This window comes from Dendropsophus ebraccatus, chromosome 9 (assembly GCF_027789765.1).
Source record: "Dendropsophus ebraccatus isolate aDenEbr1 chromosome 9, aDenEbr1.pat, whole genome shotgun sequence".
In the NCBI taxonomy this organism is placed as follows: Eukaryota; Metazoa; Chordata; class Amphibia; order Anura; family Hylidae; genus Dendropsophus; species Dendropsophus ebraccatus.
This window is the reverse complement of record NC_091462.1, coordinates 26,898,990-26,926,966: the sequence shown is the minus strand read 5'-3', so window position 1 is coordinate 26,926,966 and position 27,977 is coordinate 26,898,990. Positions and strand designations below refer to the sequence as shown.

General features: G+C 43.6%; 1 protein-coding gene and 1 long non-coding RNA gene across 4 annotated transcripts in view; one reads left to right on the top strand and one right to left on the bottom strand.

Annotated features, from left to right (window-relative positions):
- SLC4A10 (solute carrier family 4 member 10) overlaps positions 1-27,977 on the bottom strand; it is a 194,080-nt gene that overhangs the window by 114,537 nt on the left and 51,566 nt on the right. For all 3 annotated transcript variants that reach the window (XM_069982813.1, XM_069982814.1, XM_069982815.1), the window contains exon 2: positions 7,946-8,027. In XM_069982813.1, the coding sequence (XP_069838914.1) occupies positions 7,946-8,027 (82 nt within the window). The remainder of the gene's footprint in view (positions 1-7,945; positions 8,028-27,977) is intronic.
- LOC138800786 (uncharacterized) lies at positions 254-27,199 on the top strand. The gene is made up of 3 exons (XR_011364524.1): positions 254-389; positions 20,627-20,819; positions 25,711-27,199. It is a non-coding gene; the product is annotated as an uncharacterized lncRNA (long non-coding RNA).

Here is a 27,977-nt window from a genome sequence, read left to right as displayed (position 1 = left end):
AAGAACGGAGCATCGTTCTGAAACGCGTCTAAGAGTTGCAATATCTATCAAATACAGTAGAAAGACGCACTGTGCTCAAACTTTCACTACCAGTCCTTATCACCCATTCTGTTTATTGTACACTGGATACATTGGAAGCACTCCCATACCGGCAGCAACCAATGGAGTAGCGCCCCGTCAAGGGTGAACGCCCAGCCACATCGGGGGAGATATTCAGACATCAAGCACATCTCTCTGAGCTTTACAACGCTCAAGATAAGATCTCTGCCGGACATTCCGAGGAGAGCTGCCCGATTATAACACCCTCGGGCCGGGGAAGCTTTACATCTATCTATACGCTCCCCGTAACCTGCGGCCGCAGAGACTACAAATACAGAATCTTCAGACTGGTGAGAGGTGTACTGACACCGTTTTTCTCTATTATCCTAAGTGTATCACCTCTGCAAAATACGGGAACAGTTACTACTAATTGATACAATATTTCCCAAACTGACAAATAGAGAAATAACCATTTACTCAATACAAGCACAGTGATTAGAAACATTGCGACCTGCAAGGGCCCTGCAAAGTCGCATATGGACATAATTCTACTGTCTACGATCATTTTATCAAATATACCACACAAGGATATGTTTTAAGTCACATATATATTTTTTATGCTAGGAATTCTTCCATATTTTCTGCATATACAGTATGGTGGTGACAGCCTGTTTCACGCTCTGAGGCGCTTCTGCGGACCTCCAGAGGTCCATAGAAGCGTCTCAGAGTGTGAAACAGGCTGTCACACGTCCGTTCACGTAGCGTCTGCTCAAGTTTATGTCCGCACTATGTTCGTTTTTTAAGAAGAAAAACTAAAAGTTTAAGAAGACGTTGTGGGTGAGTGCAACTTCTTTTCTCTATACTTTTTTGAAAGACTTAAAGAAAGATTAGATCGGTTGCAACATTGCTTTACAGACATGAAATACTGGGGGTTAGATGGTATAGGCCAAGCTGCACTTTTTACACATTCAAGAATTGTTAAGATACCAATGTACCACTCACCCCCTTCCTTTTTTTGGATCTGATCCTAATTTTGGGCCACATCAGTGTACTGTGCGGCTCCCATGACTGAGACATGGTGTGATACTAACCTTTAACATGTCTAGACAACCTAACCCATGGAACATATTCAACAGCACTAGAATAGAATCTATAAGTCATACTAAAAGTCGAAAGGCCAACAGCATCCACGAAGATGCCAATCTTTAAGCTATTCATTACGTACCCAAAGACACGTGAGGTATGTTTTGTCCCCTCCTGTGATTTTTTTTTTATTCAAATCAATTGCCAGAGATTTGTTATTTATTTTTATTAACAAAATATTCAGTATTCCAGTACTTATCAGCTGCTGTATGTCCTACAGGAAGTGGTGTATTCTTTCCAAACTGACACAGTGGTCTCTTCTGCCACCTCTGTCTGTAACAGGAACTGTCCAGAACAGTAGTAAATCCAAATAGAAAACCTCTCCTGCTCTCCAGGTTGCACAGAATACACCACTTCCTGACGGATGTACAGCAGCTGATAAGTACTGGAAGACTTGAGATATTTTAAAAGGAGTAAATTACAAATATCTAGCACTTTCTGGCATCAGTTGATTTCAAAGATTTTATTTATTTATTTATTTATTTTTTCTGGAGTACCCCTTTAATAAAGATTCTCTAATGTCGCTCACAAGCGATAGCTTTGCACTTTCCTAGATGCTGCTTGAGTTCCACAGTACCCAGACATCCCACTTTACTTTTTTCCACATCGATGTCTTAAAAAGGTGTGGGTCCCAGTGGTAGGACCCACATCTATCAGCCATATGCTGTGGATATGGATATGGCAAAATGTGACTACTCCTTTAATATTCATCATGTGCCTAAAATATCCTCTATTTAATGTAGTGATACATAAATGTTCCTTTCATCAGCTGCCCTTCCCATATAATCGCCCATAAACACAGGCCTATTGTGCCCATATGAAAACACCTATAAATCTAGGATCACAATAGCTATGCAAAGGACTATATTAGCGTCCCCACATGTCACCTAGACCAGAATACACCAAAAAATACATATGGGGAACCCAAAATGATAAATGATCGAATCACAACATACTTATCAAAAATACAAGTTTATAAAATCAATCACAGAAAAAACAACATTAAAAACAAGACCTGGGGAGGTGGGAGACCAACCTCCCCAGGTCTTGTTTTTAATGTTGTTTTTTCTGTGATTGATTTAATAAACTTGTATTTTTGATAAGTATGTTGTGATTCGATCATTTATCATTTTGGGTTCCCCATATGTATTTTTTGGTGTATTCTATTGTGCCCATAGCACAGTGATGGGCAACCTTTTGAGCTTGGTGTGTCAAACTCGGATGGTGTGTCACTTTGAGAAAAAACACCATCATTTTGTGATATTTATAGTGTAAATAACAAAAACATGTAATTGTAATATATTACTGTATTTAATAAATCTAAAAATAAACTACTAAGTAAACTACAAAAAGAAAAATGTTTTAAAAATTAAGTCACTGAGTACCAACCAGTAGTCTACTGTCACTATTAGGGACATAGACACTACCCCACCTGACCCTTCTACACACACTACCCCACCTGACCCTTCTACACACACTACCCCACCTGACCATTCTACACACACTACCCCACCTGAGCCTTCCATACGCACTCTTCCCCACCTGACCCTACAACACACACTACCCCACCTGACCCTTCCATACGCACACTTCCCCACCTGACCCTTCAATACACACTACCCCACCTGACTCCCATCCCCACACACACTACCACACCTGACCCTTTTACACATACTTCCCCACCTGATCCTTCAACACACACTAACCCACCTGACTCCCACCACTCCCCACACACACACTACCCCACCTGACCCCCACCCCTCCCCACACACACTACCACACCTGACCCTTCGACACACATAACTCCACCTGACCCTTCCACACACCACCCCATCTGACCACACACCCCTACCCACACACACATACCCCCCACTTGAGCCTTACAAACACACACTACCCCACCTGACCCCCATCCCCACACACACTACCCCACCTGACCCCATCCCTCACACACAAACACACACACTACCCCAACTGACCCCCATCCCTCCCCACACTTATTTACAATACTCAGTGAGGCAGTCCAGGATGCCTTTGTGAGGTGAAGCTCAGCGGGCTGTGGTGCTGGGAGATGACACTGGAGCGTGCGGTGCGAGGCAGGAGCAAGACGGGACTGGTGCGTGGCACCGCTGTGGCGCCGGCATCAAATGGACGTGTGCCATCACAGTAGCTGCGGCCGGTTTGCGGGAAAGGGAATACATGGTGGGGTCAGGCCGCACTGCGGCCTGGCTACTGTAATATCGGTGGCGCCAGGGCTGTTCTGGAGCTGGCATGTGGCCGCATACTCTTCTGTGGCAACTGTGTGTCAGCGACCATGGCTACGCGTGTCATAGGTTCGCCATCACGGCTATAGGTTATTGCAGCCCTGGTTTATTTTTGTGTCCATCGTGGTTTTATGATTTCCTGTATTAATATTAACTCAAGAAATCTCCATTTAGGTTTTTTCAGGACATGCTTAACCTCAGCGAATATCAAAGTGGTCACGACACGACCACTTTATCCAGCAGCCTGGCGGCTGATCTGTATACATTATGCCGTGTATTAGCGCTTTACGTTACATTATAGAATTAGGAGGATGAGGTCCAGTTACTTCCGCAGAGTTTTAAATAGAGCATCATAGTAGAAATATAAGCTGAGCAGATTTTGCATTAATAGAGAATCTAGGACGTGCTGACAGATGGCCGTGGTTATGTAGCCAGGCATTCCCTACCCAGGGTGCACAGAGCCATTAGGGGTCTCCAAGGCAGGATGGAGTTAAACGTGTAATGTAATTAAAAGAAATTTACTTGTTACAGTTTGATTAAATCGCATCAGGTTAACAGATTAGAGCTCTCCCCGCGGAGAGTTGCGGGGAGCTGCGGGGGCTGCCCGGGCGATCTTTAGATCTTTAGATACATGGAGCAACGGCAGCAGATTGTTGGTATCCTAGTGGTTAGTCTTTCAACATGTTGAAAGAGAAGGATCAGCCGACATTGTACATGTCAGCTGATCATTGCCTTTTATTACACGAAGCGATTATCGGCCGCCGACATAACTGTTGGCCAAACAAGCTGTGTAATATATGGTCAGCTTATGGCTATGTTCCCACAATGTAAAAACGATGGCCATCTTTCCGCAAAATTTGCAGTCGTCATTACCGATAGATTTGGCACTAAAATGATGGCTCTCTAGAATAATATTAATAATAATAACAATAATGATGGCTGTCTTAGTCATAAAAAAAACATCCTGTATGGCTGAGAAAACATAATACATAAAATGTAATACATTGGATAAAAATTATATAAAAATGTTATTAAAACACAAAAAAATATATAGTGTAATGTCTAAAAGACCTTAAAAATGTAAGGTATTTATAAAACCCGTCTGCCAGCGTACAAGGTCCTTAAAGTGTCCCTCGAAAGTTTAACTTCCACTCCAGTACTAATCTGCAGGAAGTTGTGTATTCTCTCTAATCTGACACAGTGCTCTCTGCACCCACCTCTGTCCAGGACAGTAGTGAATCCCTATAGAAAACCTTTCCTGCTCTCCAGATTGGAAGGCATCCCACTTCCTGCAGGACATACAGCAGCTGATAAGTACTGGAAGTATTGAGATTTTTTTTAAAATTAAAGTAAATTCAGTCTCTGGCACTTTCTGACAACCCCTTTAATGCCAGCATTCATTGGAACATCTGTATGAAACCAATAGCCCTAGAGGTGCAGTATGAGCTTACAGATTTTTGCACCAGTGTTTTTGGCTGTATTTCTGGGCCCTATTTCCCCCGTGTTCTCTGATTGTGTAGTAGGCGATTTCTATGCAAATACCTTATACCAGAATACTCATTCTATCATCATCAAATAAAACCTGAGCATTCTGCAAACACAAAAGGCAAAAAATAGGATAAAAAGAAATAAAATTATCTGTTATCAATACGATTTGTCCACAGTTATTTTAACCGTATGCGAGTCGTGTAATACCCAGCCCTATGCATATGACATTTCTTTCTAATTGTATCTGTCACGCCGGAGAAAGGCCATTTGTATAGGGTTTGACAAGCTCATTGTTTCTGTGTCTATACAGCAAGTATGTGTCACAGATAATGTACCACACATGCAATTTACTCTAATGGCACCGAACATTTACGCATAAAGACACTGAAGAAAATAACTTCAAATGTTCAGTAAAAGGCGAACAAATATGCAGACCGGGAAAATCTGAAGCTGCAGAGGGAGGTAGTTGCCAAGGGGAGATCACCAAACCACCCTGATACGTAGCCGCTTAAAGGGAAACTCCAGGTAGAGGTTAAAAAAAATGAAACTTCTGCAGAAGCATAATGCATTACTTACCTGTCTATCCCAGTTTTGAAACTACTAAAAATCCATTTGTTTGGGGTTGGGGGGGGGGTCTGTATTGTGTTTCTGTCCTTCCTGGTTGAGCAGTTCCCAGAATGCAATGCTTTTCTTCAGCTGGTCATCACAGTCCCCCACCCATCATAATCAGTAAAATCAGTGCAGCTGCTGCTTCTGGCTATTCAGAGAAGGGGAATCACTCAGGGGATTGGGTTATCCAGTGCCGCCTCCTGTGAGATCACGCCCTGCCCCCTGTCTGAATCATCAGCCTGTGCTCAGCAAACACACACAATGTGAGACAGAGACATGGAATATTTGTTTCCTAAGGGGGGAGAGCAGAAGGAGCAGGAGACAATGTGAATTTGCACAGGGGCCATTTTTTTAACTTCCTGGATTTCTATCAGCTACCAGTGTGGAAGAACTGTACAGCTATGGTAATACCTTGTATAGACACATCTATATAAACTTTTAATGTCATTTTAGTAAAAAAAAAGTTTTTCTTTTCCGGAGTTTCCCTTTAAGTCCCACTCGGTTGCGAGTATAGGAACATAAATAGGGAAGTACCAGGGTGGCCTCTTTTGCGTCAAAATGTCTAACTCATTGGTGAGTATTGCAACATGACAAAGGTTTACTAAAGTCAGGCACCCATCCACATTCATTTCCCCTCATCAGTGTGGAGCAGGATTCTGGCTAATGGGGGGCCATGAAAAGTAGACCAACAAAACACAGCAGTCACTGAAATACTCAAGAGTCTCCATTGATACATTTCCACTACGGGGTGCAGTATATGTAGTAATTACATGTAAAAAAAAAAAAAAACATATACTGCGCCCCCTGCTGGACCCTTCAGGTATAGACCGGGTCGTGATGTCACATTTCATTAGAGAAAATGAAGCCCGTCTGATCTACTAAAATGATGGAAATAACACTATATTTGCATTTCCCATAATTAGTGTACATCAGGAATTTGTCTGACTTTGCTTATGTAATAACATTAAAAAATAAATTTTGGCTGGAGTTGTACTTTAAGTTGTTCACACATAGAACTTTATTTTCACCATCCTTTGTATTAAAATCAGTGGACCTTTTAATTAAATACAAACCCAAAAGACCATCTTTGACTTTGAACTAGAATGATGTTTGGTACTCAAAACAACAGCTGCTATTTTGAGTATTAAATAACGGCCATAGGAACATGTTGTCTGAACATAGCCGTATATATATATATATATATATATATATATACATATATATATATATATATATATATATATACATATATATATATCTTTTTGTTCATGGTGAGATAAGCTCTTGCAGAGGTGAGGCTTGGTCAGAATCGGGCAGGGGGTAAGTGCAGACCTATGTACATGTCCGGGCCTAGAGCTAAAGGTCCAGCAACCATAATGTAATCTTGCCCTGGCCATAGCTTTAATTTATAAAACCAATCTATATAATAAAGATGTAACAATGATTTTTTTAGTAACCCTTGTTAGTAATCGGCATAGGCAGATACCAAATTGAGAGAAAGGGGTCAACACACAGGGAGGAATTTATCAAAATTATTCTAAACGGTAAGTGGTCTGTATTAAAGGAGAAGTCTGGCGAAAATTTGTATTAAAGAATTCTTTTGCCCCCGAAAAATTATAGAAATTACCAATATACACTTAATACAGGAAATGCTGATAAAGTGTTTTTTTCCCTGCACTTACTACTGCATCAAGGCTTCACTTCCTGGATAACATGGTGATGTCACTTCCTGGATAAAATGGTGATGTCACAACCCGACTCCCAGAGCTGTGTGGGCTGTGGCTGCTGGAGAGGATGATGGCAGAGGGACACAGGGCATTGGAGGGACACTGAGCATCCCTCTGCCACCATCCTCTCCAGCAGCCACAGCCCGCACAGCTCTGGGAGTCGGGTTGTGACATCACAATTTGATCCAGGAAGTGACATCACCATGTTATCCAGGAAGTGACATCACCATGTTATCCAGGAAGTGACATCACCATGTTATCCAGGAAGTGAAGCCTTGATGTAGTAGTAAGTGCAGGGAAAAAAGCACTTTATAAGCATTTCCTGTAATAAGCGTATGTTGGTGGTTTTGGGGGCAATACAATATTTTAATAAAAATTTTCACTGGACTTCTCCTTTAAGCCTTTTGCCTTTAGAGCACTTTTTTACCACACCAAATTTATCAAAATGGACCCCTATAGCTACACCACTGCTAGAAGCTTTTAGCCATCAGCCATATAGATCTCAGGAAGAGGAGGTACAATATGACACATGTAGCTCCAGTAACAATATAACCCGGGTTACTTCAGTGCATTTGCTTCTAGAGACGAGACATCACACTATTGATTTGCCTGCGGGTGTCAGACACAACAAAGTAGCAATGACACCATAGTACCAGATCAGCCCAGGGTCCTTACCTTCTAAATCTTCTTTCTCAAATTGTGTTTTAAGAAGAGAGCGTGTCCCTCCTCTGTCCACGACTGCCTCCTCATCGTTTCTCTGAAAATAAAAAGAACAAAAAAAATATATATAAGATGATATTCAATAATGTGTAAAATAGAGGAAGTAATACATACATCTATGTGGCTGATATGGATGTCGCTAGAGACAGACCTTTAGAGGTAAACACGTTGCCATTTGCTTCAAAGGTTGGCAAAGAAATGACAGTCACCCCCAGGGTAGTGATTAACACTAGATACTGAAATATAGTTTTTAAAAAATATTTTCTGATTGTTAATATTTTTATTTTATGCTTTAAGAAAATGTACCATCAGGTACACAGCTTTGGCTTTTTTACGTTAATGAATCATCGCCAGCGCAGGAACGCCAGTGGCCTGGTCCTTTTTTGAACCGCGTACGGCGTTGGTCTACTCCCGAGGACGGGCCCGGCACTGATCTCCCCTCTGTGACGCAGCTCCAATAGAATCAATGAAGCCACGTCACAGATGGAAAGGGGTTGCCTGCCTCCAGTGCTCCACGCCACTGGCATCCCTGTGCCGCCAACGTTAACGTTAATGTTAATGTTAAAAACCCAAAGCGATGTACCTGGTACCATGGTATATTTGCTTTAAGTACATTATCATGGGGGCATTCATAGTATCCCAGTATTTTTTTTTTTTAACAATATTTAGAAATATGCCCCATGGACATAATCACAATGGTCTGGAGCTGACCCTATTCACTAAAATGAGGGGGTTTTCTAGGCTTAATAACCCATTTTCCATGCACCCTATTACAACAAGTGCAGTTGATTCAGGAGTTCTGTCATTTGCTAATGCTCTATACTGTATACATGACCAATTCCGCACCTATGGAGTTGCACGGGGGGGGGGGGGGGGGGGGGGGGGGGGGGGGGTATGCTTCTGATGCTTCTGACTTGATAATTCAGACTTGATAATGCCCTATGGAACAATACCTATTTTATAAGGTGTGAAAAAATGGAGCACCAACAGCAGCCTCAGCCCATACAATCTCCATGTACACAGCGTTTCCATATTGATGATACCATGATACCAAAAGCTAAGGGTTGGTCGTCAACTATATACACCATATACAATATAAATGTTCCAAAGCAAGAATCTTGCCAGGGGGTCTCCTCCGGAAAAGTAGAGGCATAAACCACAGTAGAAATCTAGACTTGCTCCGGATTAGGTGTAGATTTTTTCGCCCTGCAACAAGCACAGCTCCTGCCAGAGGCCACTGTTATAAAAAATCGGTTCTCACTGTTTAATAAGTTGACATATATTGGTTAATAAAGTAATTATACTGATCTTTCATGCTTTCCTTCTGCTATTGGTGCAAACTATATGCTCTGATGTCTTCATTGCCCCACTTCCTGTCTAGTGCACATCCTATAATGGACTTCCTGTTCCTTGTGTACACTCTGGCTGGGAATTCAGCCAATTCTATATCCCTCACACTATGTGGGAGTATCCTGTGGATGTAAGGGGCGGGGTTGTAGTGAAGAAGGTGTCACTAGACAGGAAGTGCTCCAGTGAAGGCAACAAAACAAACAGTTTTCTTAAAAAGCAGAAGGAAAGCATTAAAGACCAGGGAAAGTTAATACAATCACTTTATTTACCGATATATGTTCATTTATTAGACGGTTGAAAATAGGTTTCTCCATCAGAAAAACTCTTTAAGTCTTTCTTGATTATCCTCGTGAGGCCAGGCTCTGATGTAAATAGCCACATTTTTCTTCCTGTCCCTGGCATTTTTATTTTTTTTTGCTCCATGTCTTTAGTCATATCTTACTAGGCACTGACACATAATCATCTACTCACTTGGTGGTTTTCCATATGTACAAGTATTTCAGCCTGGATTCTGCATACATGCCTCTTCAAGGGAGCTGACAAGTCATTGTCTGACAAGTATCTTGGCATGAGTGCTGGTTTAATACAGACATACACAGTGACATATCCAGAGCCTCCCATGAACAGCCTGGTTACTGAGTCAAAAAATAACCTTGTATAACTTTTCATTGTATACAATCGTATCGATTTGCATGAAACTGGGGAACCCCTTTAAATTCAGGGCTCAGATTGCTTTGACATCAGCTTATCTTTTTGAGAACAAAAGAGTCTGCCAAGGAAAATTCATCACATTTAACCCGTTGACATGATCTGTCCGTGGAGAGTCAGGAAACCTTATGCTGTCTGACATACTGTACCTGCTGATGGTAGCTGGTACAGCCAACTTTAGTAAAAAGTGTATGGGTATCTTAAAGGGGTAGTTCACTCAAAAAAAACTTCTTTCAAATCACCTGATGCCAGAAAGTGCCAGAGATTTGTAATTTAATTCTACTGTCTTCCAGTATTTATCAGCTGCTGTATGTCCTGCAGGAAGTGGTATTCTTTTCAGTCTGAAACAGTGCTCTCTGCTGCCACCTCTGTTTATGACAGGAACTGTCCAGTAGTAAATCCCCATAGAAAAGCTTTCCTGCTTTTGACATTTCCTGTTGTGGACAAAGGTGGCAGCAGAGAGCACTGTGTCAGACTGGAAAGAATACACCAATTTACAAATCTATATAACTTTCTAACACCAGTCGATTTAAAAACATTCCTGTGGAGTACCGCTTTAATCATGTTTACGGGTCAGATACTGAATTAAAGGGTGAGTACTAGAGATGAGCGAACCGGGTTCAGGTTCGAGTCCATCCGAATCCGAACGATCGGCATTTGATTAGCGGGGGCTGCAGAACTTGGATAAAGCTCTAAGGTTGTCTGGAAAACATGGATACAGCCAATGACTATACCTATGATTTCCACATAGCCTTAGGGCTTTATCCAACTTCAGCAGCCACCGCTAATCAAATGCCGAACGTTCAGGTTCGGATCGACTCGAGCTTGCCTGAGATTCGCTCATCTCTAGTGAGTACCTATAAGTGACACTAGGTAGACAGCCCATAAGACTCCATACTACAGCGTGCCTCTGCCAATGAAGAATTGTGTTTTTTCTTTTGTATCTTTTTAATATTCCCTTTGTTTTACTGTTGTTGTTGTTGTTTTTGACCTTTGAAGCATCTCATTGCCTAACATGGTGCAAACAATAAGATACTATGGGAATATTTGCACTGTGATCCCGGATACTTTACTTTGCTGTCTGTATTGATCCACAGTATGACACATAGTATAGTACACAGTGCTGCGTGCTCACACAGCCACGTTCTGTGTATATAATGAGAGTTTCCATAGTTAAGGTTAAATGGGTTATTAAAGTACATTGCTGGAGATGTAGGTTAGGGAAGCCAAGCAATTTACAGATGATGAGAACAGATGTCACGGCTACTTATTTCTACATCAATGCCATAGATCTGTATAACCTATAGGATAACTGTATGTTATGTCACGTGCCAAGGTCGAATCTAGTCAATCAATCTGGAGTCAATGGGGAAAGTACCACATCTGACTGAGGAAATAAGCTGATTCTTCTCTAAACCATCCATCAGCAATGTGCACAATAATAAAAGTCTATCTGCCGGCAATCTGACAGTATTCTACTACACCTAGTACTGTATATAGCAAACACAATATCGATAATGATGAAGGTGCTATAGAAATGTTTACAGATTGAGGATGAAATCCTTCATTACTAATTAAATTAAGCATATAACCCCTTGATTTCTGCTAAAGTCACAATCTATTGTAATATGTAGAGAAAATTTCGGCACTCACCAATAATTTTCTTTTATTTATTCAGTGCAGATGAATCAATAGTTACAATCAGTACGTGTTCCAGCCATGCATGGCCTTCATCAGCTAAGGTATGATACCTAAGCTTAAGGCCATGCCTGGCCGATACATGCACTGATTGTAACTATTGATGCATCTGCACTGAATAAATGAAAGAAAATTATTGGTGAGTGCCAGGATTTTCTCTACTTATTGCTGGTTTCCCCACCATGAGCACCGCCAACCAAAGGAATGCCTTCCTTCTACTTAAAAATCTATTGTAGTTGCTATGAGATTTTTTGTGATGTAAGGCTGGTTTTCTGAATTCGTATTGCGGTCGCAGGTCTTGGTCCGACCGCTGTTCCGATGACCTGTGCTAACAAATGTGTTCCAAAACTAATATGCAAAAGAGTCCGCAGAGCCTCAATTAAGAGTGTCACAACACATGACTAGCTAGATATCCCTCCAGGGAAGAACCTAGCAGAGGGGTGGCCCCTTCAGTCAATATTCAACTCAATTAGGAGTCTAAGGACATGACCAAAGTCAGATATCCATCCACAAACCTGTTTTGGTGTGTTGTCCCTCATCAGAGTGGAGTACAATTTTGTCTAGGCAGAAGCAAATGCCTTTTAGACCACCATAGCAAAACAATCACTGACCTCAGGGAGACTGGCTAACAAATACATTGTAGGCTCAACACAGCGAAAACCTAAATGCATTGCCCTATGGAAAATCTAAATATATAAAAGAGTCTGTGAAGCCTCAATTAAGAGACTCAAAACATGGGACTAGCCAGATATCCCTCCAGGAAAGGACCTAGCAGAGGGGTGGCTCCTGTTTCAGTCAATATCTAATTCAATTACGAGTCTAAGGATATGAGAAGGGAAATACCAAGGCCAGATATCCATCCACAGACAGCTGTTTCAGGGTGTTGCCCCTCATCAGTGTGGAGAAGGATTCTGGATAGACAGAAACAATACCTAGTAAACCAACACTGCAAACCTTCAATTACTCCGTAGTAAGAGTACATTCAAACTAAGCAAAATCAGCGGAATTCCAAGCAAATTCTGAGCAAAACTGTCGGAATTCTGCTCGCCCTCCCATAGAGAGACTGTGGGACACTGAGGAAGGCGTGATTCCGCCCATTTTGTTCAGTGTGAACGTACCCCACAGGAGCATCTAGCTAATTATTTTTGTTGCTGGGCCCCTACAAGTACCACAGGTGATGTGTCCCATGTGGTCTTCTAATAGCACTGACTGTTATCCATTTATGTACGAGGGCTAGTCCTGAAGACTGGGGTCTATGTATGCAATAGTCAAATACAGATACTTGTTTCAAGAAAAATAAAGATAAATTGAATGTACCATGTTTGTGCCTATGGGACCATATTACCATACAATGAAGACTATGCAAGGGAAGGTAAATGTGATGAAGGTGACAGGTGTGAGAACAGCAAACACCGTATACCATTCCCAGAGCAGCACAGTAGTGACGCTTTAAGCAGAGGTTACAATATATGAGGGGTTGTCAACAATCGTCTACTTTAGCGCACAGCCTGTGTTGTTCTATGTAAAGAATGCCCAAAAGCAACCTTTATGCACAGCCAAAAATGACTGATTGCTGGACTGGAAAAATGCGAGGACACAACGGAGAGAATAACAAAGAATAATTATGGATTGGATGTGAAATAGCTGACAGTTCGCTCTAGCCTTTGGCAAACATAAAAAATTAGTTTTAATCCTGTGTGTGCACACAAAACCCAATACCCATATCTGATAATCACCTCCATGGGCGATAATTGTTGAGCTTTGGCTCTGAATTCTTATCTTTATTGCTATAAAATATATAATACACAAAATGAAAAAAATTGAAATGTCAGACACTAGGTCTTGTCACAAGAAGGTCTAAAAGTGTTTCCACTGCTGCCTATCACAAAAAGGCTCTCAGAGGCTACCCTACGGTAGTGTACCTATAGACGAGAGATGGCAGACTGCTACACATGCCTCAACCGGGATGGATTATAATCTGAATGGTTTTGGCGGCTGCCTGAGGCTCCTGGGGGGGCTCATGGACGTCTAAACACCCCACATCATCACATACTGTGAGGTGGTACTGCAGTGCGGCACATCACTCAGGGGATCAGCGGAGGATTCTCCAGCGGGCCCCTGAGAGATGTGCTGACCTGCAGCACCATTCTGAGACATGTATGCGCCCCTTTAAGGAACTGCTTGTTGGGGCCCTCTGCTGGCTGTATTGTTGGGGCACTCTGCTGGCTATATTGTTTGTTGGGGCACTCTGCTGGCTGTATTGTTTGTTGGGGCACTCTGCTGGCTGCATTGTATGTTGGGGCCCTCTGATGGCTGTATTGTTTGTTGGGGCCCTCTGCTGGCTGTACTGTTGGGGCACTCTGATGGCTGTATTGTTGGGGCCCTCAGCTGGCTGTATTGTTTGTTGGGACACTCTGCTGGCTGTATTGTTGGGTCACTCTGCTGGCTGTATTGTTGGGGCCCTCTGCTGGCTGTATTGTTGGGGCACTCTGCTGGCTGGAATGTTTGTTGGGGCACTCTGCTGGCTGTATTGTTGGGGTCCTCTGCTGGCTCTATTATTTGTTGGGGGCCTCTGCTGGCTCTATTGTTTGTTGGGGCACTCTGCTGGCTGGATTGTTTGTTGGGGCACTCTGCTGGCTGGATTATTGGGACACTCTGCTGGCTGGATTGTTTGTTGGGGCACTCTGCTGGCTCTATTATTTGTTGGGGCACTCTGCTGGCTATATTGTTTGTTGGGGCACTCTGCTGGCTGTATTGTTTGTTGGGGCACTCTGCTGGCTGTATTGTTTGTTGGGGCACTCTGCTGGCTCTATTATTTGTTGGGGGCCTCTGCTGGCTCTATTGTTTGTTGGGGCACTCTGCTGGCTGTATTGTTTGTTGGGGCACTCTGCTGGCTGTATTGTTTGTTGGGGCACTCTGCTGGCTGGATTGTTGGGGCACTCTGCTGGCTGGATTGTTTGTTGGGGCACTCTGCTGGCTGGATTGTTTGTTGGGGCCCTCTGCTGGCTGTACTGTTGGGGCACTCTGCTGGCTATATTGTTTGTTGGGGCACTCTGCTGGCTGTATTGTTTGTTGGGGCCCTCTGCTGGCTGCATTGTTTGTTGGGGCCCTCTGCTGGCTCTATTATTTGTTGGGGCCCTCTGTTGGCTGTATTGTTAAGGCACTCTGCTGGCTGTATTGTTGGGGCACTCTGCTGGCTGTATTGTTTGTTGGGGCCCTCTGCTGGCTGTATTGTTTGTTGGGGCATTCTGCTGGCTGTATTGTTGGGGCATTCTGCTGGCTGTATTGTTGGTTGGGGCCATCTGCTGGCTGTATTGTTTGTTGGGGCACTCTGCTGGATGTATTGTTTGTTGGGGCACTCTGCTGGATGTATTGTTTGTTGGGGCCCTCTGCTGGCTGTACTGTTGGGGCACTCTGCTGGCTATATTGTTTGTTGGGGCACTCTGCTGGCTGTATTGTTTGTTGGGGCACTCTGCTGGCTGCATTGTTTGTTGGGGCCCTCTGCTGGCTCTATTATTTGTTGGGGCCCTCTGTTGGCTGTATTGTTGGGGCCCTCTGCTGGCTGTATTGTTTGTTGGGGCCCTCTGCTGGCTGTATTGTTTGTTGGGGCACTCTGCTGGCTGTACTGTTGGGGCACTCTGCTGGCTGTATTGTTTGTTGGGGCACTCTGCTGGCTGTTTTGTTTGTTGGGGCACTCTGCTGGCTGTACTGTTGGGGCACTCTGCTGGCTGTACTGTTGGGGCACTCTGCTGGCTGTATTGTTTGTTGGGGCACTCTGCTGGCTGTATTGTTTTTGGGGCACTCTGCTGGCTCTATTGTTGGTTGGGGCCCTCTGTTGGCTGTATTGTTGGGGCACTCTGCTGGCTGTATTGTTTGTTGGGGCCCTCTGCTGGCTGCATTGTTTGTTGGGGCCCTCTGCTGGCTCTATTATTTGTTGGGGCCCTCTGTTGGCTGTATTGTTGGGGCACTCTGCTGGCTGTATTGTTTGTTGGGGCATTCTGCTGGCTGTATTGTTGGGGCATTCTGCTGGCTGTATTGTTGGGGCATTCTGCTGGCTGTATTGTTGGTTGGGGCCCTCTGCTGGCTGTATTGTTTGTTGGGGCACTCTGCTGGCTGTATTGTTTGTTGGGGCACTCTGCTGGCTCTATTGTTGGTTGGGGCCCTCTGTTGGCTGTATTATTTGTTGGGGCACTCTGCTGGCTGTACTGTTGGAGCACTCTGTTGGCTTTATTGTTTGTTGGGGCACTCTGCTGGCTGTACTGTTGGGGCACTCTGCTGGCTGTATTGTTTGTTGGGGCACTCTGCTGGCTGGATTGTTTGTTGGGGCCCTCTGCTGGCTCTATTATTTGTTGGGGCACTCTGCTGGCTGTACTGTTGGGGCACTCTGCTGGCTATATTGTTTGTTGGGGCACTCTGCTGGCTGTATTGTTGGTTGGGGCCCTCTGCTGGCTGTATTGTTTGTTGGGGCACTCTGGTGGCTGTATTGTTTGTTGGGGCACTCTGCTGGCTCTATTGTTGGTTGGGGCCCTCTGTTGGCTGTATTATTTGTTGGGGCACTCTCCTGGCTGTACTGTTGGGGCACTCTGCTGGCTGTATTGTTGGGGCCCTCTGCTGGCTGTATTGTTGGGGCATTCTGCTGGCTGTATTGTTTGTTGAGGCACTCTGCTGGCATAGGTTTATCATATAATCTGCTCGCCTTATTGTTCATAAAGGGTGGGGCACTCAGCTGGTCCTGGCGTGGGTGCTAATTCCTCCGAGCCTTCAGCAGCAGGGTATAGTTACCATAGTCACTGTAGTCTATGAGAGTCAAACAGCTACTATACCATGTTATCTGCAGACCTGTAGTACATGGGTACATGGTGTTACCATATGATACTTGTAACTTTTTTTTTACATTTATCAATAGTTGTAAAAGACAAACTTGAATATGCACTGACAGGAATCTCACCTCAAGGCCAAGAAACAGAATGTACTCATGGAAACTAATACATTGCAATACAGTGAATACATTCCAGCAGATTAAGACGGGTTTTGTGGCCAATGGAAAGGTATACTGCGTCTGGTTCTAAACTAATCACGCTTATATCAGAGCGTTCCTATTAAATCAAGATTGTAAGCTGGATAAGCAGATGGGAGAAAATGCTAAATGACTAAATATCAACTGGCTGGAAAGAAGAGTTTAATTAAAATATTAGAAAGATTGTAAATGATTCCTAATATGGGACAGGAGGGAATCTGCTGGAGAATGTTTATGCAGTGGTGGCGTCCTGTCCTCACCGGTGTACCGTCACTCCCAGCACTCCCCATCACCGAAGCTCCAGCTCTCCCCATTACCGGATCTCTATGCCTTGCACTCCCCATCACCTGATCTCCATGCCCTGCACTCCCCATCACCGGATCTCCATGCCTTGCACTCCCTATCACCAGATCTCCATGCCCTGCACTCCCCATCACCGGATCTCCATGCCTTGCACTCCCCATCACCAGATCTCCATGCCCTGCACTCCCCATCACCGGATCTCCATGCCTTGCACTCCCCATCACCGGATCTCCATGCCTTGCACTCCCCATCACCGGATCTCCATGCCCTGCACTCCCCATCACCGGATCTCCATGCCCTGCACTCCCCATCACCGGATCTCCATGCCTTGCAGTCCCCATCACCGGATCTCCATGCCTTGCATTCCCCATCACCGGATCTCCATGCCTTGCACTCCCCATCACCGGATCTCCATGCCCTGCATTCCCCATCACCGGATCTCCATGCCCTGCACTCCCCATCACCGGATCTCCATGCCTTGCACTCCCCATCACCGGATCTCCATGCCTTGCATTCCCCATCACCGGATCTCCATGCCCTGCACTCCCCATCACCGGATCTCCATGCCTTGCACTCCCCATCACCGGATCTCCATGCCTTGCATTCCCCATCACCGGATCTCCATGCCCTGCACTCCCCATCACTGGATCTCCATGCCTTGCACTCCCCCCACCCCCCACTCCCGCTGCCTCTCCTCCTGCTCTGGGCTGTAGAGTGCAACTACACACACTTAAATCTGTCCTGCACTTAATTTAAAGGGGCTATCCAGTGCTACAAAAACACAGCCACTTTCTTCCAGAGACAGAACAGATCTTGTCTCCAGTTTGGGAGCAGGTTTTATATAAAAAAAAATGGCAGTACCTCTATGCCTATGTTCACACTGCAGGTTGCACGCTGCATCTGGCTTACATTCAGACAAAAAAAAAAACAGAAAGTGCAACAGCAACTTACAGGTACAAGAGCTTACCATATATACTCCCTCCGGTTTACACACAATAAAAACTTGCTCTGTAGATATTTAAAAATAAGGATCTTAGCAAACTATTTGATCAAACAGAGCGTACCATGTCACCATGTTAAGGCGTCCTCGAGACATGGTCCCTACTCTAGCATTATCACACTAGCAATTCAGCCCTCTCCTGGGCTGAATAAGCCTACAACTGGGCAGATACTGTAGGTGCCAAATGCTGCTGGTATGTGACCCATTCAACTTCACACTACCAGGATCTGCAGCAGATTTGGCTGCAAACTCGCAGCGTGAAACCCATTGCGGATCCAGTACATGTGAAGCTACCCCTAAACACTTTCTACGAGATGCTTATAACAGTTGTTGTCTAGGGGTCCAAAGATAAAGGGTTTGGGGTTTCCAAGACACAAAGAATTGGCTAAAATGATGAAATTCTTCAAAATGGAAATGGTGGTTTGCAGATTCCATCCCATTTAGCGACAAAAACAGACAACTCATTGGAACGAGAGATGAGCAAACCCGAGCGTGCAGCTGTTGATTACCAGTGGCTGAAGAAGTTGGATGCAGTCCTAGGGAGTCCTGGAAAATATGGATACAACCATAGGCCATATCTATGGTTTTTAGGCAGCCTTAGGGCTAAATCCAACTTCTTCAGCCACTGGTAATCAAATGTTGCATGCTCGGGTTCACACGTGCAAGAGGTTCGCTCATCTCTAGTTGAAACCAAATCATAAGGAGAAGAAAGAAGAATGGTAAAATGGAAGAAGACACGCAGGGAACTAAGGAGGGAACAAAGAAAGGAAGGCCGCTGCAATAATAGGATGGAAGAGGGTACAGAGGCAGGCGAGATGTTTCTTTATGTCTGCGTTATAATCGGTACATTATTCCGCTCATGTATATTCTTTCTCCACTTATCTTTCCGCCTTAAAATGCTGCACAGTCTCATCTTTTATTTTAGAAAATATTCAGTTAAACTGTAGACTATTATTCCCCATGTTTAATATGTATTAGTCCATGTAGGACGTGCTCAGACTTAACACGGTGCATGAAATGACTTTTTTTTTTTTTTTCATGGAGCGTAGAATAATGAAAAATCCACTTAATTTCAAGGTTAGTGACAGTCTGTGTAATCGTCATGGCCGGCCTTTGTGCTGAAGAGATAGGAATAGCATTTATCCTGGAACCATTGAGGGACATTATGATCCCAACATCACATCTAGGGCTGAGGTTACAGAAGCTACAACACATAGGAATTACAGTACCGAAATAACTGGCCTTGTGGATCTATGAGGAGTCAAAGGATGATTGTTCTGTGGTTGAAAATAGCGTAAAGGCTATGGTATCATGGTATCATTTATGCATTCGTCAAAAATATGATGTCTGATTTACGCGGGGCCCATACTCAATAGGTATTGAAGTGCTGCAGAGACTGGATGGCGGGATAACAGAGGAAGTACAGTCTCTATTTCTGTACAGTCTCTATTCCTGTGGCAAAGTACAAGTACAGTCTCTATTTCTTTTGATGCCTGATGGAGAGGAGGGTGGCCTCCTCCAAACGCAAATAAAGAACTTTTTTCACCAGAACGTAGAGTCAGTGTCTGGTAACATTGAAGAAACCTAGTGATCCAGACATTGGACTCCTGGGCCAGATGGACTGCACCAGGAAAGCCGCTTTTTACACTTTTTCTTTGTTCCATCTCTTCTGTCATACAGCCTGGGCATATCTATCTAAAAAGATTTTTTTTTTACTGGACAACCACTTTAAAGGGGATATCCGGGTACCAGAAACAATATTCTAAAAAATCCCCCTTCCCAATACCACTCTATGTCTAATATACATGTATACCATTTCTGTGTTTTTTTTTTCTCATTCTTATCCGCTCTGGACGTGTAAAATCATCTCCTCTCGGTCCACTCTGACCATGCTCAGCTCCCTCTTCCCCCCCTCCCTTTGTAGTCACAAAACATGTGATCTCCACTCTGGGGGCCAGGTTAGCTGTCTATTGACCCCCAGGAGACATTATCTACATCATCTCCATGCACCTGTGCTGCTTCCATAGACTTCCATGTGTCCCTGAGCCTAGGTTTCTGTAATATGAAAAGGAATAGTTCAATCTCTGCTTGCTGTCAGTGAATGCATATGTACCTGTCTTTGTGTCACGGCTCTGTATATTGTAAGTGTTATAGATGTTTTCAGAGTCTGGATAGAACTAGAATGTTTTCATTCACATTCATCAAGCAGAGATGTAAACCTACACCATGTGCACGTCAGCTCTGCTACATCATCAGCTAGTATGAAATACACATTGGGGTGATGTGATGCAAAATAAGTGAAATTAACTGTCCTGTGTTTACTGTGGAATAGTAAGGACAGCAGCGGGCAGGAGAGAAAGCTAAGGGGGTGAGTACACAAATGGACCATTAAGGGAGATGCATGATGGGAAATGTAGTCTCTGATCTTGGTTATAGATTGGCTTATAGAAAAACTTGTAATTCAGGAACGGTAGCAGCTAGAAAGACAGGAGACGGCTCAAAATACTCAGGGGGACTTGGTGATTAAGACCAGATAGCATTTCATTTTTTCTGCTCTTAGGTGGAAAACCCCTTCAAGAACTATCTTCAGCATAAAGGACAAGGAGTCCTGGAGGTGATGATATGGCTGCACAGAGCCCTGACCTCACATCATCCAGTCTGTCTGGGATTACATGAAGAGTCAGAAGAATCCGAGCAGCAAAATCCATAGATCGGGGTTACTTCTCCAAGATAATGCAGAGTTCCTTGATACTGTATGTTACCGAGACGAACTAACTTACATTTCTCTTCTGTTCTTTGCATTTCGTTAATTAATTAAATGAAAAAAAAAATCCCGACCCATGACAAAAATGTTTACATACACACATCGGTGCGGTGGCCGACGCTACAGAAACAGGTGATGAATTGCATAGTGACATCACTGCTATGTATGGTGGTGGGTGGGCTGGTGCACTGGTTCACTGTTTTTATTTTTATAGGTTTGAAGCCTGTTAGTAGGATATTTTTAGGGACTGGAGAACATCTTTGAAACCTGGCCTGCATGGTCAGGTACTGTATTCTTCTACTATTGCTACACTCCTAAACTATACAAACTACTGGGATCAGAATATAGGCCAAAATTGAAAACTAAATAGATCAGTAAATGATGGTGCTGTATGTGTTTAATTTTTGTAAGGTAAATCTCCACGATGTGATAGCATATCGCTAGAGTATGCCATTACTTTATGATCAATGGAGGCGCAACCTCTGTGACCATCAATTCTCAAAACGAAGGGATCATAGTAATGGCACCGTAATATGTTCCCCTGCTCAGTAGTGCCTCTGGCAACAATTGCAGCACTCAACGGCCCAATATGGGGCCCTTTATGGAAGCAAACGAGCACCGATCAGTGAGATTGGCGCTCCTTTGCAGCGCCTTCCAAAGGCACTATAAGTCGCGCAGTTGGTCCACATGAACAATCACTGCATTGTTCGTGCAACCACTATCATTTATTGTTATCTGCTGCACATCTCATGTTTACACACAGAGATGTGCGGCCAATAGCGATGCATCAAGTCAGCTGAGGAGCTGGCGTTTTCCCACTCATCGGCTGATCACTGGCACTTTTACATGGACCATTTATTTAGCTTCATTTTCACAATAGGTCAGACCCCCACCAATCCTAGTGATAAGCCATCACTTTATGTCAGTAAAGAAGAACATATAGCCCTTTTCACTTAGTTTGCTTCTGCTTTCTGTGAGGCCGGGAGGGTGAATCACAGTAAGGTCACAAGTAACTTGCCCATCCCACATTAAGGCACTATTATACTAAATGATTATTAGCCGCGTTTGGCCGATTATGGCCCATTTAGGCCAATAATCATTTAGTGTAATGGCGCGTTTACACGGAACAATTATCGTTTGAATTATTGCAATAACGATCGCATTTGAGCAATAATGGGCTCGTGTAAACACAGCTAACGATCAAGCGACGAGCGAGAAATTGTTCATTATGATCTTTCAACATGTTCTCGAATCGCCATTGGTCTTTTCCTAAAAATTTGCAGATCGCTTTGTGTGAGCAGTCTTTCACCAATTCACCCTATGTGTGAGATAGGCTTAAGCGATCTAAAAACGATCGCAATAACGATTTATCCAAACGATACATAGTTCTGTCTAAACGCTGATCGTTATAAAAAACACATTGTTACTTCGAAATCATTAATCGTTCGATTGGGCGAATTATCGCTTTGTGTAAACACAGTATAACATCACATGTTGAAAGGCAATGATCAGCACATGACTGCACAATGTCGGCTTATCGTGGTTTTCCAGCATGTTGAAAGATCAGCAATGGTCTGCAGTGCGTTGCTCCGTGTAATAGGACTGCCACTGACATGAATGGGCGGCCCCTCTCACTGCTCCCCACTCGCTGTCTGTGCGTGCAATTACACAGAGGGGAACGAGGGGGAAGCATGTGTAAAATATCTAGAGGTGTAAAGGGGCCTTTACATGGTGCAGAGACAGCCGACCAGGGAAACTGTTCACATAAACCGTCTCGCAAGAGAGGGGGAGGAAGCGGAGTGAACAGCTCACACAGTTTTCTGTGTCATCAGCAGAAAGCAGCAGCTCAGAACTAGGGAAGGAGGCAGACAAGGTAATGACTTGTATGGAGTGAATTGTTATGGTCCATTTACACAGAGTGATTATCGTTCAAATCTGCATGATAACGTGCATTATCTGTTCGTGTAAACACAGCTAACGATCAAGCAACCAGAGAGAAATCGTACATCGTGGTTTTTCAACATGTTCTCAAATCATGAAGAATAAGAATTCTTTTAAACGATTTATCTCTAAATGCTGATCGGCATAAAAACCAAACGTTTCTTCTAAATCGTTAAATGATCGATTGAGCAAATTATGGCTCCGTGTTAAAGGACCAGGAGGGGGGGGGGATGATTTAACATGTTCAGTGGTGCCTTGGATTACGAGCATAATTCGTTCCGGGACCGCGCTTGTAATACAAATCCACTCTTAAACCAAAGCAAATTTTCCCATAAGAAATCATAGAGATGCAGACATTTAGTTCCACATCCTCGAAAATTATGATTATTCTGAATAACATGTAAAACAATTGAAACAAAGATTCAGAAACAGCAGAAGATGCGATATTATAAGTTACTGTACAGTAATGGAGAGGATGGAAAACACAAGGGCTGACAGAGACTGCAGGGAGCATGAAGGAATGAGCAGGGCAGATGTGGGCACATACATGCAGCACTCTCTGTCCGGGGAGAGAAGGGTTACAGCTATGGAGAGATTACCTCCACAGTCCTGTCCCCTGATGCAAGCCCCAGCCTGAGGTGGATCTGCTATGATTTGGAAGGTGAGGAAGACTTCCGGGGTCAGAGTACAGTGCTGTAGACCCCGCTATGCAGACCATGCCCCTCCCCCACTCCCACTCCCACCCAGCACAGGGAGCTCTTAAACCAAAGCAATGCTCTTAAACCAAGTTACCATTTTGAAAAACTGTGAGCTCTTAAACCAAAACTCTCTTAAACCAAGTTACTCTTTAACCAAGGTACCACTGTATTTTACCTAAGTAAAATACCCCTTTAATCTTGTAGGGCTCAAGTTAAATTTTTTTGCAAATACATTAATTAAAGGGGTTATCCAGCGCTACAAAAACATGGCCACTTTCCCCCTACTGTTGTCTCCAGTTTGGGTGGGGTTTTGAAACTCAGTTCCATTGAAGTAAATGGAGCTTAACTGCAAACCGCATCTGAACTGGAGACAACAGTGGGGGGGGGGGGAAATGGCCATGTTTTTGTAGCACTGGATAACCCCTTTAGGCAAACTTGTCTCCTTCTCCTGATATGCTGCTCTTTCCCTCCCATTGTTGACAGTTCGTTGTCTACCACTCTGCTGTAAAAGCAGTGATCTGGTTGGTGTATATATAGTTAAAATGGGGCACAATTATTAACTTGCATTTTGGTGTACGCCACAGAAAAAGCGGAAAGGTGGGGGTGCGGAAAGGCGGGGGAGGCGTGGCTTCCTGATTTATCATGGTTTACACCTGCAAACAGGCACAAATAGGAGCAGACACCGACACCTGCTCTGGCATGTGTAGATATCTGCACCCATCATGCGCCTGTTAGTAAATCCAGCAGGGTGATTAGGACCGGAGTTTGTTTTTTTTTAGCTATAATGGGGGAGATTTATCAAAGATGCTATAAAGTGAAACTATCTCAGTTGCCCCTAGCAACCAATCAGATTCCACCTTTCATTTTCAAAATAGTCTGTGAGGAATGAAAGTAGGAATCTGATTGGTTGCTGGGGGCAACTGAGCCAGTTTCACTTTACACCATGTTTGATAAATCTCCCCCAATATGTATATACTTTATGATATATAAATATGTATACTATCAGTCAAACCCCTGCTTTTAGAGTAGATGGGTGGTTGGTAACCTAGACAATGAGCTGTTAATGGGAGGGAAAGAGAGGCAGATCAGGAAAAGGAGAGACGTTTGCTGAATTACTGCATTTGCTAAATATTTCACTGGAGGAGACCTATAAACATATCTTTGTTAGTCGAGATGGGATACCATACCCCTTTAGGCCATGTTCACACTACGTATATTTCCGGCGAATATACGCACGTAGTTATGAGGTTGATGCGTATGCTGGAAAGTATACGATATACGCCCGCACAGTGCACACTACGTATGAGCTTAGGACCGGATCGTATACGGCGCCATGAAAAATGAACAAGACCATTGTTTCTGGCCGGAACTGTTCCAATTCACAGCCGTGGATTTCAATGCGGTCCCGTACGCAGTACTTATTTCAGCCAAATTTAACTTGATTTTAAGATCCAGAAGGTTCTGTGTGTTTTATTGGGCTGGGCGAAGATTTCCAAGTAAATTACCTGTTTCAGATCGCTTTGAAACAAGCTAGGGAAGCATAACTGTACTGCGGGCGTATGTTCGCGGTTCGCCCGCATGTTCGCAATCCGTCCGCATGTCTATTTTTCCCACGGCCCTAGTTTCAGCCGCACATATCCGGCCGCGTACGAACTACGGCCGGACATATACGTAGTGTGAACATAGCCTCAATGAGCAAAATGCAATAGAAAATTTTATAAACTTGTTTTTTGTTAAAAAAAAAAATCAGGTAATGGTTAAAAGAAGTTATAATACCAAATCTATGAACAAAATGTGACATCTATGCTGCAAAATATTGAAAGAAATGTATGACAATGGCCACTTCTGCTGAGAAACAGAGGCAATGAGACGACGTCAGGAATGACAATTACTTTATAGGGAAAGATTAGACCAGGGATGGGGAACCTTTGGCTTTCCAGCTGTTGCAAAACTACAATTCCCATCATGCCCGGACAGCCGAAGCTTTAGCTTCGGCTGTCCGGGCATGATGGGAATTGTAGTTTTTCAACAGCTGGAGGGCCGCAGGTTCCCCATCCCTGCCTTAGACTCCCGTCCCACTTTAACCTGTCTGGTCCCCTTAATATATATCAATGCCATCTCACACGTCGATAAATATAGCTCTAATCTTCTACCAATAATTACAGATTCACTTTTTATTTATTTTTTTAGTCTAAGTTCTTTTGGTCTCTGATAACAAAAAACTTTTTGAATATTTTTCAGATGGACACATTTTAGCACCTACATGAAAGCTCTAAGATCCAGAACCCTACAAATCAACAGACGGAACCTGGATGACCTCAGGCTTCTACGGCAATCTAATTTTAGTTCACTCGTACGTCCTTCGAGTGTGACATGGAAGCTAAATGCATCCATACTACGAACGAGGCCTTAGGATTGTGAAAGCACAAATCGACTCCTATCCACAGAATATATACTCTGAAGACAATATACTCAGTATGTATCATAAAAAAAACGAAGGCGTCACCAGCCTGGCACCAAACGCAGTACCGTAGACTTGGCCATGTTTATGCGCACATTAGTTAACACTTTGGTGACTGGACGGCTCTAACCATATGACCTAGTAACAAAAGTATCATTGAAAACATTAGGTTTCCAATCGTTGGAATCACAATTATTGGCCATACAAGCAGGGACGTCAATATTTAACCCACAGGTCTTGGTATAGACGGATTAAATATTTATCTGTGACATCTTGCCTATTCCACACGGGACAACAATCCAATGTACTATGTTCATAAATGTAATAAAAAAAAAAAAAAAACATAGAGTCCAATAGGCCTTACCTGGTGACAAAGTGCCTGGAACAAGTCATTGCTTGCAGACAGCATGGCTCCACTATTAATAGACGCCTCTATCAATTGTGTTTAATGTCTCCGCACAATGTCCAAGACCCATTTATCTTCCTATTGTCGTCAAATTTCACATAGATGGAAAAAGTGGTGTTTTCATGTCAGTGGCCTTAACAGATCGGCGCTGCGAAGCCCACCAATATGTGCTCGGTGGTAACGCTAATGCTATCTGAACAGGCTAAGCTTAGTGCCCAGAGCTATGCAGCCTCGGCCAACGGGAGAGCATCTTTCAGCTCATCACTGTCACAGGAAAATCCATCTTGCTGCCATGGATTTATTTCCCTGCTATCTCTGTACCCAAACCAAGGGAAGGCAAGATGCACCGGTCAGCTGGTAAATATCTGCCGAGGCTGAAATTAACGTTACCCTGAGGATTTACGGATTAGGGGAGAAACAGAAGAAGACCATCCCGGGGAATATGACAAATATAGAAGAAGTTAAAGTGTAGTGCCCCCTCCCCCTCTGCTTTTTACGTGGTGTTCTGTCACAGAGCTGAATGGTGAATTTCTTTCAGTGTGACAGATGCTCGCTCATGTAACATGGGCCCTCCCCCATCCTGCATCCCGGACTGCTGGCAGTCCACAATGACTAACAGCATGTGTCAGGAGAGCCGAACGAACAAGGATAGAGGAAAGTGGAGATATGAGGACTAGTCAAACCTACAGCGCTGAAGAATACAATGTATTAACCCCTAGCTGACCGGCCTCTTTTGGCCCTTAATTTTTTATTTTTTTTTCATCGTACATTGTTATTTCTTCTTTGACACAGGCTTATTTTCTGCAAGAACGAGTTGCATTTTTCTATGGCGCCATTTTGATCTATTTATTTTTTTTCAAAGAGGAAGTAAAGGAAAAACAGCAGATCCACCAATGTTTTGATGGGGTTTCGCTATTCTGCATTAAACGTGCTATATAACAACAACAACAGCAGTAATAATAATATTTATTTGTATGGCGCCAACAGATTCTACAGCACTTGTATAAATAACATCATTCAGGTTTATACAATTATGACAATATTATATAGTATATGGAAGGGGTAGGGATCCTTGGCTCTCCAGCTGTTGCAAAACTACAGCGCCCATCATGCCTGGACAGCCAAAGCTAAAGCTTTGGCTGTCCAGGCATGATGGGAGTTGTAGTTTTGCAACAGCTGGAGAGCCAAGGCTCCCTACCCTTGGTATACAGCTTTGTCTGTTTGGCTACGTTAAAACACTTTAAGGAGGTATTCTGGCAGAATTTTTTTTTTTTCATTTTTATAACTTTTATAACTGTAAAGAAAATGTACACTTTTTTTCAAACTTTTATACTGAGTAGCAGCGGTAAGGGTATGTGCACACTGAGGATAACACACAGAGGACTTGCAGCGGATTCCGCTGCTCATCCCCGCACACTCCTGCTTCACTCTCACGGGGACGAGTGGCGGAATCAATCGCAAGTCCTCTGCGTGTTTTCCTCTGTGTGTACACATACCCTAAGAGGTGATTTGACCCCTTTGCTGCCTCCAATGGCGATGATGGGAACTGCAGTCTGCACAAGTCTTGATTCCGAAACAAATACATATCGCTAGCGCTGCTATATGCTGATACTGAGCTTCGCCTGGTGTCTTTTCTAATGC